Source organism: Marmota marmota, unplaced genomic scaffold (assembly GCF_001458135.2).
Source record: "Marmota marmota marmota unplaced genomic scaffold, marMar, whole genome shotgun sequence".
In the NCBI taxonomy this organism is placed as follows: Eukaryota; Metazoa; Chordata; class Mammalia; order Rodentia; family Sciuridae; genus Marmota; species Marmota marmota.
The window spans coordinates 15,641,472-15,656,285 of record NW_026000005.1 but is presented as its reverse complement, the minus strand read 5'-3'; the positions used below and the strand labels follow the sequence as shown (position 1 = coordinate 15,656,285).

Below are 14,814 nucleotides of genomic sequence, written 5' to 3'. Positions count from 1 at the left end.
GTAGTTTTCCTTGTTTGCATTTCTGAGGATTTGTCACTGATATACAGAAATGCCTTTGATTTATTGGTGTTTATTTTATATCCCGCTACTTTGCTGAATTTATTTACTAGTTATAGAAGTTTTCTGGTAGAACTTTTAGGATCTTCTAGGTATAGAATCATATCAGCAGCAAATAGTGCCAATTTGAGTTCTTTTTTTTTTCCTATGTGTATCCATTTACTTTCTTTTGTCTGTCTAATTGCTCTGGCCAGTGTTTCAATAACTATGTTAAATAGAAGTGGTGAAAGGGCAACCCTGTCTTGTTCCAGTTTTTAGAGGGAATGCCTTCAATTTTTCTCCTGTAGAATGATGTTGGCCTGGGGCTTAGCATAGATATCCATTATGATGTTGAGATATGCTCCTGTTATCCCTAATTTTTCTAGTGTTTTGAACATAAAGGGGTGCTGTATTTTGTCAAATGTTTTTCTGTGTCTATTGAGATGATCATGTGATTCTTATCTTTAAGTCTACTACATATTCTTCTAGTAATCTCAGGGTCTATGCCTAGGTCCTTGATGCACTCTGAGTTTTGTGCAGGGTGAGAAATAAGGGTTCAATTTCATCCTGCTACATATGGATTTCCAGTTTTCCCAGTACCATTTATTGAAATGGCTATTTTTTATCCAATGTATGTTTATGGTGCCTTTGTCTAGATAACTGTATTTATGTGGGTTTATCTCTGTGTCTTCTATTCTGTTCCATTGGTTTTCATGTCTGTTTTGGTGTCAATACCATGCCAATTTTGTTACTATATCTCTGTAGTTATAATTTAAGGTCTAAGTATTGTGATGCCTCTTGCTTCATTTTTCTAAGGATTGCTTTGATCATTCTGGGTCTCTTATTTTTCCAAATGAATTTCATGACTGCTTTTTCTATTTCTCTGAAGAATCTCATTGGAATTTTTAATAAGAATTTCATTAAATATGCATTGCACTTTTGATAGCATGGCCATTTTGACAATTTTAATTCTTCCTATCCAAGATAATGGGGGATCTTTCCATCTTCTTAGGTCTTCTTCAAGTTCTTTCTTAAGTGTTCCATAGTTTCCATTGTAGAGGTCTTTCATCTCTTTTGTTAGCTTGATTCCCAAGAATCTTTTTTTTTTTTTTTGAGGCTATTGTAAATGGGATGGATTTCCTAATTTCGCTTTTAGCTGATTCATCATTGGTGTAGAGGAATGCATTTGATTTCTGGGTGTTAATTTTATATCCTGCTACTTTGCTGAATTAATTTTGGTGGAGTTTTTTGGGTCCTCTAAATATAGAATCATGTTGTCGGCAAACAGTGATAGTTTGAGCTCTTCCTGTTCATCTCTCTTTAATTTCTTTCTTTTGCCTCATTGTTCTGGCTAGTGTTTAAGGACTATGTTGAATTGAAGTGTTGAAAGAGGGTATCCTTGTCTTATTCCAGTTTTTAGATGGGATGCTTTCAGTTTTTCTCCATATAGAATGATGTTGGCCTTGGGTTTGTTGTATATAGCTTTTACAATGTTGAGGTATGTTCCTTCTATCTCTAGTTTTTCTGATGTTTTAAACATGAATGGTAATGCATTTTGTCAAATGCTGTTTCTGCATCTATTGAGATAATCATGTGGTTCTTGTCTTTGAGTCTATTGATGTGGTGAATTATGTTTATTGATTTTTGTATGTTGAACCAAACTGGCATCCCTGGGATGTTATTTCTCACTTGTGTATCTACTCTTCTGATGAGCTATATAATTTCACATACTACTCTGGTGTAATTATCTTTCTTCCACTTCTGGGTATAGGACTACCTTAAGCATGTTTTGTAAGGTTTGTGTGAAGGTCCTTAGTTTTTCCTTATCTTGTAAGTCTTTATTTCTTCTTCAATTCTGAAGGATAGTCTTGCTAGGTATAGTAATCTAGGATGGCAGTTATTTTCTTTCAGAACATGAACTATGTCATTCCATGCCCTGCTGGCCAGTGTGATATCTGCTGAGAAATCGTTTCATGTTTAATGAGGTTATCCTTAAATGTGACTTGGTGCTTTTCTCTTGGAGACTTCAAAATTCTTTTTCCTGTACTTTTGACAATTTGACTATAATATGCTGTGTTGAGGATCTTTTGTGGTCATATCTATTTAGAGTTTTATAGGCCACCTGTAGCTAGATATCCATGTCTTTCCCAAGATTGAAGAAGTTTTCTGCTATTATTTTATCAAATACATTTTCTTTGCCTTTATTCTTTATTTCTTGGGCATGCTAATGATGCAGATATTTGATTTTTTTAATGATATTCCAAACATCTATACTCTCTTCATTCTTTTAATTTTTTCTTTCTTTCTGTGTGAATGTGGATATTCCAAAAGATGTGTCTTCAAGTTTTGATATTGTTTCCTCCACTTTTTTTTTCCTCTGCTATTGAGGCTTTTTTTAAAAATTTTTATTGTTGGTTGTTCAAAACATTACATAGTTCTTGATATATCATATTTCACATTTTGATTCAAGTGGGTTATGAACTCCCATTTTTACCCCGTATACAGATTGCAGAATCACATCAGTTACACATCCATTGATTTACATATACTATTTACATATACTAGTGTCTGTTGTGTTCTGCTGCCTTTCCTATCCTCTACTATCCCCCCTCCCCTCCCCTCCCCTCTTCTCTCTCTACCCCATCTACTGTAATTCATTTCTCCCCCTTGTTTTTTTCCCTTTCCCCTCACTTCCTCTTGTATGTACTTTTGTATAACCCTGAGGGTCTCCTTCCATTTCCATGCAATTTCCCTTCTCTCTCCCTTTCCCTCCCACCTCCCATCCCTGTTTAATGTTAATCTTTTTCTCATGCTCTTCGTCCCTACTCTGTTCTTAGTTACTGTCCTTATATCAAAGAAGACATTTGGCATTTGTTTTTTAGGGATTGGCTAGCTTCACTTAGCATAATCTGCTCTAATGCCATCCATTTCCCTGCAAATTCTATGATTTTGTCATTTTTTAATGCAGAGTAATACTCCATTGTGTATAAATGCCAATTTTTTTTTTATCCATTTGTCTATTGAAGGGCATCTAGGTTGGTTCCACAGTCTTGCTATTGTGAATTGTGCTGCTATGAACATCTATGTAGCGGTGTCCTTGTAGTATGCTCTTTTTAGGTCTTTAGGGAATAGACCGAGAAAGGGAATGGCTGGGTCAAATGGTGGTTCCATTCCCAGCTTTCCAAGAAATCTCCATACTGCTTTCCAAATTGGCTGCACCAATTTGCAGTCCCACCAGCAATGTACAAGTGTACCCTTTTCCCCACATCCTCTCCAGCACTTGTTGTTTGACTTCATAATGGCTGCCAATCTTACTGGAGTGAGTGCTATTGAGGCTTTTAACTGGATTTTTTTATTTGACTAATTGACCTTTTCATTTCTGATTAGTTCTTTTTAATGGCCTCTATCTGTTTATTGAACTTCTTATTCATATCCTGCATTGTACTCCTAATTCCACTTACCTGTTGTTATGGTTTGGATATGAAGTGTCCCCCCAAAACTCATGTGTTGAAAGTGCAATGCCAAGGGAGCTATGATTAGGGCTCTGATCTCACTAGTGGATTAATCTATTTGCTGGGTTAATCCATTGATAGCTGAATGGACTACTGGTTGGTAATTATAAATAGGTGGGAGGTGGGTACCTAGAGGAAGTAGGTCACTGGGAAGACGCCTTTGGACTATGTCTCTGTCCCCAACCCCGTCTTCTCTCTCTCTCTCTCTCTCTCTCTCTCTCTCCCCCCTTCCTGGCTGACATGAGCTGAGCAGCTTTACTCTGCTGTACCCTTGTGTCTGGTGTTTTGTCTCACCTCAAGCCCAGAGCAATTGTATCAGCCAACCATGGCTGATTCCTCTGAAACCATGAACCAAAATAAGTTTCTATTCCTCTAAATTGTGCCCGTCAGGTACTTTGGTCACAGCAATGAAAAGCTAAGTAACATACCTGTTTATCTGTATTCTCTTGGATCTCACTGAGCTTTCTTAAAATCTTTGGAATCTGTTATTACATACAGAGTTATGTTTTTTATGTTTTTAATGTTTCTTGTGATCCTATGTTGGGATTTGTACCTCTGATAGAATGGTAATCTCTATCACTTTAGGGGATAACCTTTTTAGTGGCTTTCTGTGGAAAATGTGTGCTGGGGTACCAACTTGTTAGGTAGTGTTGACTTTATTTCCAGCTTGGTACCATAGTAAAATCTTCCTGTTGTTTCTTCACCCGTGATTAGTGAGTTTGGGCACAGTGTAGACTGTATTGTATTTGGCATCATAGAGATGATTCTCTTTGCAGGTTTGCAGGAGTGGGGATACTCTACCAATTCAGGTAGGTGTGGTGTAGACAACAGAGTATGTAGGATGCATCCTGTGTGGTTATTCCTATTGGCTATTACTTGAAAGGGTATCTGGTACTGACTGCTCTAGTAGTGGTGAAGGGCCTAAAACACTTGTCCTCTGATGAGACATTGGTGTAGGTCCTGGTAATTCACAGAGAAAGGTGGATTCACAGCCTCTTCTCTTTGACACATCCAGTCTCGTCAGCAGTACACGATCAGATAAGGTGCAGAGGTGACCCAGGCCACAGACCCATGTACATAACAAAAGTTGTAACAAATGTGGTAACAAAAGTTGTTGATTCTCTTTGCTGTACCATGAGAGTGTCTGCTCAGGAGTGGAACCTCAGATCCTCTGTAGCTGTCCATGCCTGAGGATGTATGTGGCAATGCTGATGACTTTTCTCTCCTTATTTTTTCAGTTGTGTTACCTGCTAGGGATTGAGTGGGAATAGGTACAACTGGAGCTGGGCAACGCTCCTCTTAAGGGAGGCGCTTACAGTAGAGAGGGAAAGCAGAGTATATCTGACACTGGGCAATGTTTCTCTCTTAATTTGTCTCCAGACTTTCTTAGACTTTCCCCCCAAGGGCAAGGTGGCAACTGGGGGCTTTTCTCCCTTCCGTTTTTTCAGTTGTAGTGCCTGTGAAGGATCAAAGTGAGAGTTGGTGACTGGAGCCCCCTGGAGGTTTCTCTCAGTTGATGGGCTTCCAGGAGAAAGTGAGAAGAAAAGGCCATCAGGCACTGGACTGATTCTCTCCAGATGTTAGGCTGTGTACCCCAAGGGCAGGGCAGCCTCTGAGAAATTTTTTCCTCCTCCGCTTCTTGATTTCTAGTTCTTTCCAGGAATTATCAAGTGGGAGTTGATCACAATTGGAAAAAATTGTGAAATAGAAAATATTTTGGCGAAAATAGATCTTGGCTGAGGTGCTTGCAAAAGGGAGTGTGACCTTCCCAGGCTGTACACATTGGGGGTGGGGCCACAGCGCTGCAGGAGACTGCCTCTGCTGGGAGCCACGGAAACTGTCTTTCTCCATCTGGTTAGATACCCATGCAGTGCTGGGAGAGACGTGGTAGAAACCTTCACAAATGCCCTTAGTTCTAGCACCCACACATGACTGGACATGCCTTGGTCTTGGGAGCAAGTGCCCCAATCCAGTTCTTGTGAATGGCATTCTGCTCCCCTCCACCTCACATCTGCCCCCCACTATGTACCAGTCTCAATGATTTGTGAGACATCTACCCATCAAGCTAGTGCAGTGTTGTAGTGAATGTCTGGATCCCAGAGATGGGAATATGCAGGAATTTCTAACCCTAAAGTGCTCTGGGCTACAGCACCCTGACTCCTTCCTGGGAGATGGAGTGAATTCCTTTTCCTAAGCCAAACTGCTATGAATTTCAGGCCTCTAATTTAAGATGTAGGCCTACAAGGGCTGGGAAACTTTCTAGTGGCTTGGATTACCAGTATCAGCACTGGTAGAGTTTACTGAGACTTTCACATTTACCCCAATGAAGAAGAGACTGGGATGTTTTCTCTTGCTTTGCTGCTGTCCCCCGTCTCTGGGTTTTGCAAGGTTTTTCTCTACTGTTGTATTCCAGTGTTATCCAATTGTCACTCACCTCAGTATGCAGCTATATATCCATTGCTTTTGCTCTTCGTGAAGAGTTCAATTTAGTGCTGGGTACCTCTGTTCAGTCATCGTGCCTGCCTCACAACAATGTTCTAATCAGAGCATGATACACGTATTAACCACTTAAAAATAGTCTCCTAAGATAAATAGGTGATTTAATTATATAGCTGTTAATAAGAACTCCTAAATTTTTTGGAACTGGCTTTAAATTAAGACACATGGTGCCAGGAGTGGTGGCAGAAGCCTGTAATCCCAGCAGCTCCAGAGGCTGAGGCAGGAGGATTGCGAGTTCAAAGCCAGCCTCAGCAAAAGTGAGGTGCTTAGCAACTCAGTGAGACCCTGACTCTAAATAAAATACAAAATAAGGTTGGGAATGTGGCTCAGTGGTTGGGTGCCCCTGAGTTCAATCCCTGGTAGCCCCCCCACCAGCCACCAAAGAAGACACAGGGTTTTTAGTAATAATTTTCTTCTTTCAAAATAAATGTGACTTTTGTTTTGTTATTGCAAGTCCCCAAATCATCCCCAGGTAAGTATGGTGGAGAGATGATAAACAGTTTCTTTTCAAAAATAAGTAAAAACTACTTTTTCTGTCTTTAAACTGGTTCTGAAGTTGAGATCTTAAAAAAAAAATTTGTCAGCAGTGTTATGATTGCTCAAAACCCAAGATCTGTTTGTGCCACAGAAATTTGAAGATATGACTAACCTTATTCTGAGAATACCACAGTAGGCTCAAATACATGTAGGTATAATAGCTTTGACCTAAAGAGTGTTATGCAATTTCTTCCAGATGTGGCTAAAGCCCTGTAAACGGGCAGATATACCAAAACGACCAAGTTACGTTGCTCCATTGTATAAAACAAGTGAGCGGAGAGGAACACTATCCACCACTGGCCATTCTACGAACTTTGTAATTGCCATGATTCTTCCCTCTGAGCAACCCAAGGAGCACTGGATTGGACGTGGTGTAGCACTGTTGTGTCAACTTAACTCATAACACAAACATGTCATTTTCTTGTTCCTATTTGTTATTTAAATAGAAAGTATATTTTATTCTGTTGAAATAATTTTTTTAGTTTAAGTATATTTGACTAACATTATTCAAAAGTATGAATTTACTTATGTGCAAATGCAGTCTAAATTTAAAAGTATTCATACTTTAAGGAAATATTGTGATGTAGATACTGAAAAAAAAACCACACTGATATATGTATGTGCTCTTTCTGAATAACTTTATTTTGGGAGAGTTCCATAAGCATTAGGAACATACATAAAATGACACACCACTGTTGACAATGAAAAAAACAGCATTTGATCATTTCCAGCTTTATAAATTTTTTTTAAAAAATGATTCAGTTACAACAACAAAAAAAAGTTTAGATATTTTAGCAAGTATCACCTTGCAGGACCATAATCACATATAAGCCACTGACTGTTAATGGAAAAAATTCACACTGCATCTAGTTACTATAGTATTTCTAAGCATAATCACAGCTGATTGACTGCAATGTGATATACACTAAAATTCATATGGATGTCACACAGTGACAGCATTGTACAAGTAACATTAATGACCTCCAACAAACACATGTTAAAATTAGACTGGTCAAGCTAAATGGAATGTTGGAGCCAAACAGAAATGTAGTGGAATTAAGATTGTCTAGTAAGACTTGAAACTATACGTTAGGATGATATGAAAACTAAATACTGGTGGAACCCTATCAAAATACTAGCAGCAACTGTTACAGCACTCTTAACAGGTTAAGAAAATCTAGCAAAAAAAGGTAATACCATTTTTGAGAGAATATAAAATTTTAGCATAACCAATTTGCTTTAAATGAGGCATTTAAGACTGGAGTATATTCCAGCTGTTGCTTTTAAATGAAGCAGATTTAATGCTGGAATGCAGAATGTTTGTTCACTGGGTATCAAAACCCCAAAATGAACTATAAATATCTTGGTTCAGAAAGCAAGATATTTCGATCACTAAGTTGGCAGTACTAAATAAAATATCAGCACCTTTTAGCTAGGTTGCTTGAAGGGCCAAGCAATGAGATGAGGACTGTCCTAATTCAGTGCCCACTGCTGAAAACAAACTATGTATAAAACTCCTACTTATTACAAGGAGGGAGGCCACAGAGAAAGCCAGAAATGATTTTTCAAATTCAGAAATAAATTAAAGATGTAACAAAACCTAATCTCCCTTGCTTATAGCATAAAGAAGAAACACTGGCAATAATCTAGTAATACCTGGACACATGTGCTGCTCTCAAAGTTTTGTTTTTGTTAAAAAAATTCATAGAGTAAGAGGAAAGGAGAAGGATTAAATAGAGACACTTAAAATGGAATGGAAAGAGAGTTTGGCTCTTACATATTTGAACAGCAAGATTTTTTTTTTTTAAAAGTCACACTCGTTGCCAAGCTGATTAAAACAAAGCTAGCTGCACACAGTTCAAATATAGTTTACCTGGCATAAATGAAGACCACGTGGCACAAGGTGTAAACAGAAAGCTACATGCGTATGACTAGTACTATAAATTATTGGATCAAAATTTAGGATAAACATGGCTTGCACTTCTCACAAATCATTTACAATTATGGTAGAAGAACAGGGCACCTAAAAAAGAGACTAATCCCTATCAGGCACCAACAGCATATCTTGGCACAAAATGATCAAGTGATTTCAGCTTAGTCATTTACTTGGTACCCTGATAGCCATGGCATCAGTGTAGTTTATCCTCGAAACTGTTTAACTGACACTTCACATACAGATCACAGGCATGGTAAACTTGGATTTTCTGCCTTCCAACTTTATTGCCAGCCACAGCATGTGCTCCATTTGGCGTTGGTTCCAATGCTAAACTGTTTACAGAACATTCAGAACTTAAATTTCCCGTTTAACCTAGTCAGTACTGTAAAGTTGAAAAATTGAATAGTTTAGACCATGTTTGGGTTCATATTTTCTAGAGAGTTATAATTTTAAGAAAAATACATTTGACCACATGCTTTGATCCCCACCTCCCCCGCAAAACCACAGAACAAAAACAAAATTGAAAAAAAAAAGAAAAGTATCCCCAAACACCAAGTATTATAATAATACAAAACCCATTATGAATCTTTCATTAAACTGAAGCTCACACAAACATACAATCACAAATTTCAGTAGTTTAGGCTGCAAGTTTAAACACTATGCAAATATATACAAAAATAGTAACTCTAGATTCAAGAATAAGGACTTTTCCCGATGCTAAATTCATACTCTAATGCAGCCTGAGCTTTCTTCTAGTTCCTATAGTCTACTTTAGGCGGTTTCAAAGTTGTGTCAAGTTGATCCCTATTACCATATGTATATATGTAGCTGAATTAAAGGGCACTACAATTCATTCTTAGCATACACAAAAATGTCTGCTCAAAGTCCATTTAAAATATTTTTAAAGTGTAAATGATTTTTTTGGTTTAATTTCTAGTTCTGCATAGCCACAGAAGTTTCTACTAATAAAGAGACTACTTTAGTGTTTTATATGATTATTTTTTTAAAAGTTTTAATCAAACCTGTATCAACATTGATTCATAGAGTCCCATTTTCTCCTCTTTATCACCAAGTTTGTTTTTAAAAGACCCTCCATATAGGGAACACAGTACTGAGCACCAGTCTTTTGTGGTTAGGCTCAAATCTATGGAACTTGTAAGTAGTGCAAGCCACTGACTTTTCTTTGAGCAATGTGCATACAGTACAAGGAACAGATGCAAAGCTGAATGGTAACATTCTCGTAATCAACAGTGATTACTGGGAATGGTCAGAACTGGATGTCAAACACAATTTTGTCTTCATAGAGGGCGATCACCAGCATGATGGCAAATCCAAACAGCAACCCTAAATTCTGAAGAATGAATTGCCCCACTGGACAAAAGCCATGCTCTTCGTTGTCACCATCACCATGCAACATTTCTGGAAGCTGAAAACAAACAAACAAAACACCAAATCTTTATAAGCAATTTAAAGTTTGTGAACTTTACAAACTGGCAATCTCCAATATCCGGCTCCAGTAAGACCATCTCACTACATCTTTTCTACCTTCCCCTAAGTTTTTATTGTCACAAAAACTTTTCCTTTTGACTTTTCCTTAATATTTAATCATGAACAACACAGAGGACATTTCACAGAAACACCCCCTCTAGATATGCATGCATACTAACCAGAACAGGCACTGTGCCTTCACCATATTCAATTATATACTGACTGCCAACACCCATAATATCTGTCACAACCACAGCTAAGAGCTAACCAATACCTACTCTTAAGGCCATACTTGATAAAATACAAAAAACGCTTTTTTACTGATTGATAAATGGTACTGCCCAAAGTCCCCTAAGGCCAGATATTATTTCTAGTGGGACATTTAATAGAAAGCCAAACTAAAGCTGACTTATTAAATCGCTTTAAAGACATAAAACCTTCTTATAGGCAAAGTGGCCTTCCTAAGCTAAAAATGTGATCATGTCATTCCACTGCTTAAACCCTACAATGACTCCCCAAGCTTTACAAGATAACTCTTTTTATCATGGCAAGTTATATGTCATGTTCTTGCAAACACATCTTCCTGATGACAACATGGATATAATTTTCAATCTATTTTTTTTACTTAATATTAGAAAATACATGATTTTAGAGTTAAGATCTGAGAAAATATATGTGGATAGTTTCTCTTGAATATTTAGTGTTTCCAATACAATTGTAGCACTGCAAAGAATACTGCAGTAAGGCTCTACTTTGGTTTGCTTGTTTGTGTTATTAGTAATAGTCATTTTAGGCTATTTCCTCAGAATAGAATTCCTGGAGTAGAATTACTGGTCAAAGAAATGTTGCCATCTATCACTCACCCTACTCATACACTCTTCCCTCTGGCTTCTAAATAAACGTTTCTATATTCTTTAAGACTTAGCTTAGATTTCCTATTACATAAAAACTTCCTTAGTTCTCTTTGATAGCCTGCCTCTGTATGATACTCTATCATAATACCTATTTAAAGAATTATAATTGATAGCTATTTTCTTCTTTATCAGACCCTAAGTAAAAACTCTCGTTTATATGTTCCTAGTACAAGAATCAGTTCACTCATTTTTTTTTAAATTTGGTACTTAGCGTAAATTTCATTTCCAGCAGTGTGTGAAATAAGACAAAAATCCCTATCCTTGAGGAGTTGATTCCTTGTGAACCCATAAGTAAAATGTCTGGTGTGTTAACAGATCAAGATACAGGTGCAAAAGGAAAAAAAGTAAAATAGGATTAAAGTATGTTAAATGTTAGGAAAGGAGAATGAAATTTTAGGTAGGACACTCACCAGAAGGAAGTGAGGGACCTAGTCCTGAGGTCTAACAGGAAAAGCAAGAGCTACAACTTGGAGGGACACTGTGCCTTGGGGGCAAGGTTAGGGAAATTAAGGATTCAGAGTGCAAATGTTGAGGAATGATGAAAAACCATGCAGGTCAAAGAACTTGGGGACTTTTACTCTGAGTGAGATGGTACTGAAGGTCTGGAGTACACAAGAGTCATGAATGATCTCCTCTATGACTTGACAGGATCCTCAAGCTAAGGTGGCAACATAGGGTTTTGGTGGGCAGGGCAAGGCAGAATCAGGGAGAGCAGTTAAAAAAGGAAGATGGTGGTAGCTGGATGAGGGTAGTGGGATCAGGTGGTAAGGATACAGAGGCCTCAGGACTCACAAAGCTCATGTGGGCAGGGCACACAGTATAGGCAAAGCATGATGCATAGGCTTTTGCTCTGAATAAGAATGAAGTTTTCATTTATGAGCTGGTGCATTATATAAGAAATGTTCATGCAAGGAGTGGGACTGGCAAATATCAGGAGCTGAATTCTGAACATATTAAGTTTCCAATGCCTTTAGACACTCAAGTAAACACATAAGTCTAGAGCTGAAGGAAAGGCCAAAGATATAAATTTAAGAATCATCAGCCAATAAATATTAAACCCATGAGATGAGATGACTCAGAGGGTGTTTGCCAACATTTGAGGTAGGGGAGCTGATGGGTATCTAATAAAAAAGACCAACAAAAAGATCAGAAAGGTGGAAAGGAGGTTAGGAAATTATGGTCCTATAAAAGCCTACTTACAAGAAAGTAATTTCAAACAGGAAAGGAGGATCAACTGTCAGATGCTGCTATTAAGGCATGAAAAATGAAGACTAGAAAATGACCAGTGGCCTTAATAATGCTGTGATCAATGGTACACTCGACAAAAGCAGTTCTGGCAGAGCAGTCAGAAAACTGATGTGGTCAGACTTGAGAAAACATAGATGATGATTTTCTAAAAGAGGAAAGAGAGCAACAAGGTGACAGCAAAAACAAATCAAAGCTAAGCGAGCTTCCTCTCCATTACCTTTTCAAGAAGGGAAAAAGTAATGTGGTATGTATGTTAACAGGAATGGTCAGACAGGGAGGGCAGAGCGAGCTGGGAAAGAAAGAAGAACTGAAGGCACATGGCATGACAGATGGTTCTGGGGAACAGTTTGAAGAAACTGGCCTTAGCTAGAACATGGATATTTCTTCACAATAAAAGGAAGGTAGGCAAATGGTCATAAATAAAAGAAAAGAGAAGTGGAATAGGAACTTGGGAAGGTGTCATGATGGTTTCACTGTGTCCATGACAAGAAGCAAGACTATAAGCCGAGAAGTATAGACAAGAGCATGGAGGGATCTGAGAAAAGGAAAACAGCTCCCTCTGGGTTACACAATATCAACGTTTAATTCTTTTCATTTACAGCTTTTAAACTTTACACAATAAACAGGCATTAATATTTTTAATTAAAAATTTAGGCATATAACTATGAAATGAGGCCATGTGATAGAAGAAAAGTGCATGTAATATCAAGTTACAAAATTTAAAAAATGAACCAAATTACTAGTTCTATAGAAACATTTCTGCCATATTTGGGATATAAAGCAAAATTATTAACTTTAAGCTAAAGTTTTGATATCACCTATTTTTAAGATATTTTATATTTTTAAAAGTTTGACTTCAAAGATTTCTTCCATTTTTGTAAGCTACATTCTATTTTCAGGTTTTACCACAGTAACAACAAAATATATATGTATATAAAAAATATCTTACCATATCCACCAAGGCTACATAGAGGAACATGCCTGCAGTGACTGCGAAGATCCAAAGTGTGATGTTATTGGCATATTGACCAACGGCTGTGCCTATGAGCATGCCAATGTAAGCCATCATGGCAGAGAGGAGGTTGTATACAATTGCTTGCTTTACAGTCATGCCTGCTTTAAGAAGAACTGCAAAATCACCTGCAATTAAGACATGGAAGTTTTAAAACCACAGGATTTAAAAAAATTTTTTGAAAAAAAAAATTAAGAATAACATTTAAAAGATATATCTTTAATAACATTGTGTGGGGTAAGAGTTTTGGGATGATAGAACTGTTCTGATATTCTGATGGTGGTGGTTATACATATCTGTATACATGTTAAAATTCAAAGAACTATATACACAAGACACTTTTACTGTATGATAACAAAATAAAAGATTTTTTTTAACAAAAGAAGAAAAAAAAGAAGCATCTCTTTTTGTAACAAGAGCTTTCTGTTTTGACTTCTGCTCTTTCTTCAAAGGGAAATGGCCCAAGTAAGAATATAGATCACAGGTTCTTTAAGTACATTTTATGCTGTTTCCATTTCTGCCCCCTCCCCCCATTAAACCTTAATTCTGAAAATCTTAGAAGTGGAAGAATAATGAACTTTCCCCACCATCTTCCTTGCTGCCACGATGGTGCACATGAATGTCCTGGCTGATGCTCTTTAAAGCATCAACAATGCCTAAAAGAGAATAAACACCAGGTTCTTAAAAGGTTGTGCCCCAAGTCACTGTCAGGTTCCTGTGATGATGAAGCATGGGTACACTGTTGATTGTGTAATCATCCATGATCACAGAGCTGAAGCAAGACAAAAACAAGAGGGAAAATCCAAGAATTCTTTTTCTAAAGACGTATACACATACTAGTGCTTCAATGGATCAACAAACAAAACCAAGCTGATTTTTTTTCCCTTCAATGCATAAGACCCCAAACTGGAAACAACCTAAATGTCTTTCAGTGGATGAATGTATAAACAAAGTGACTCACCTTTGGGATGAATATTACTGAGCAATAAAAATTCATTTCCTGATATATATAGTAACATAGATGAATCTTTTAAAATTTTATTTTGGTAAATTCCACTAAAATAATGGAATTTATTCTGCCATATCCATACATGAACATAATTCGATCAATCTCATTACATGGATGAATCTTACATGCATTATGCCGAGTGAAAAAATCCAGATTCAAAAATCTATGTACAATCTCACTCACATGGTATTCTAGAAAAGGCAAAACTTCAGGGACACAAAGCATATCTTTGTCCAGAAGCTAAGGCCTAAGAGAATTTAGGGTGGTAATGAAATGGAGTTCTCAACTCTGTCTTAAGTTGCAATATTAGGAGGAAAATGACTAATTACTATTCAGGGAGATTATCAGTAGAACCATAAAAGTTCTGCTAGAGATAATACTCTTCAAACAGAAGGGTCAAAAGCACTGCTTTTAATTTTAGCAGGTTTTTGTTTTAGTTACTAAATGTACAAACATCCAATCAATTTTTGAACACTTAAGTATATGCTAAAAATGCATGATCTATTTCTTCTATACCTTGAGTTATGACTACAAAGTCCAAGCCTGTTGACAGCAAAGACACTGGTGACAAGGCATTATTTTTCCCTATTCCAACAAATTGCTACCAACCACAAAAGGCACTA

At 37.2% G+C, this 14,814-nt stretch overlaps 2 protein-coding genes across 10 annotated transcripts in view; one reads left to right on the top strand and one right to left on the bottom strand.

The window, feature by feature from the left end:
* The window catches only part of Dnah7 (dynein axonemal heavy chain 7), a 304,117-nt gene extending 296,786 nt beyond the window's left edge, over positions 1–7,331 (top strand). For all 5 annotated transcript variants that reach the window (XM_048808207.1, XM_048808205.1, XM_048808204.1 and 2 more), the window contains one exon: positions 6,781–7,331. In XM_048808207.1, the coding sequence (XP_048664164.1) occupies positions 6,781–6,987 (207 nt within the window). In that variant the 3' untranslated portion in view covers positions 6,988–7,331. The remainder of the gene's footprint in view (positions 1–6,780) is intronic.
* Slc39a10 (solute carrier family 39 member 10) overlaps positions 7,206–14,814 on the bottom strand; it is a 148,819-nt gene continuing 141,210 nt past the window's right edge. For all 5 annotated transcript variants that reach the window (XM_048808209.1, XM_015481174.2, XM_048808210.1 and 2 more), the window contains 2 exons: positions 13,120–13,310; positions 7,206–9,946 (listed from right to left, as the gene is read on the bottom strand). In XM_048808209.1, coding sequence (XP_048664166.1) covers positions 9,788–9,946; positions 13,120–13,310 — 350 coding nt within the window. In that variant the 3' untranslated portion in view covers positions 7,206–9,787. The remainder of the gene's footprint in view (positions 9,947–13,119; positions 13,311–14,814) is intronic.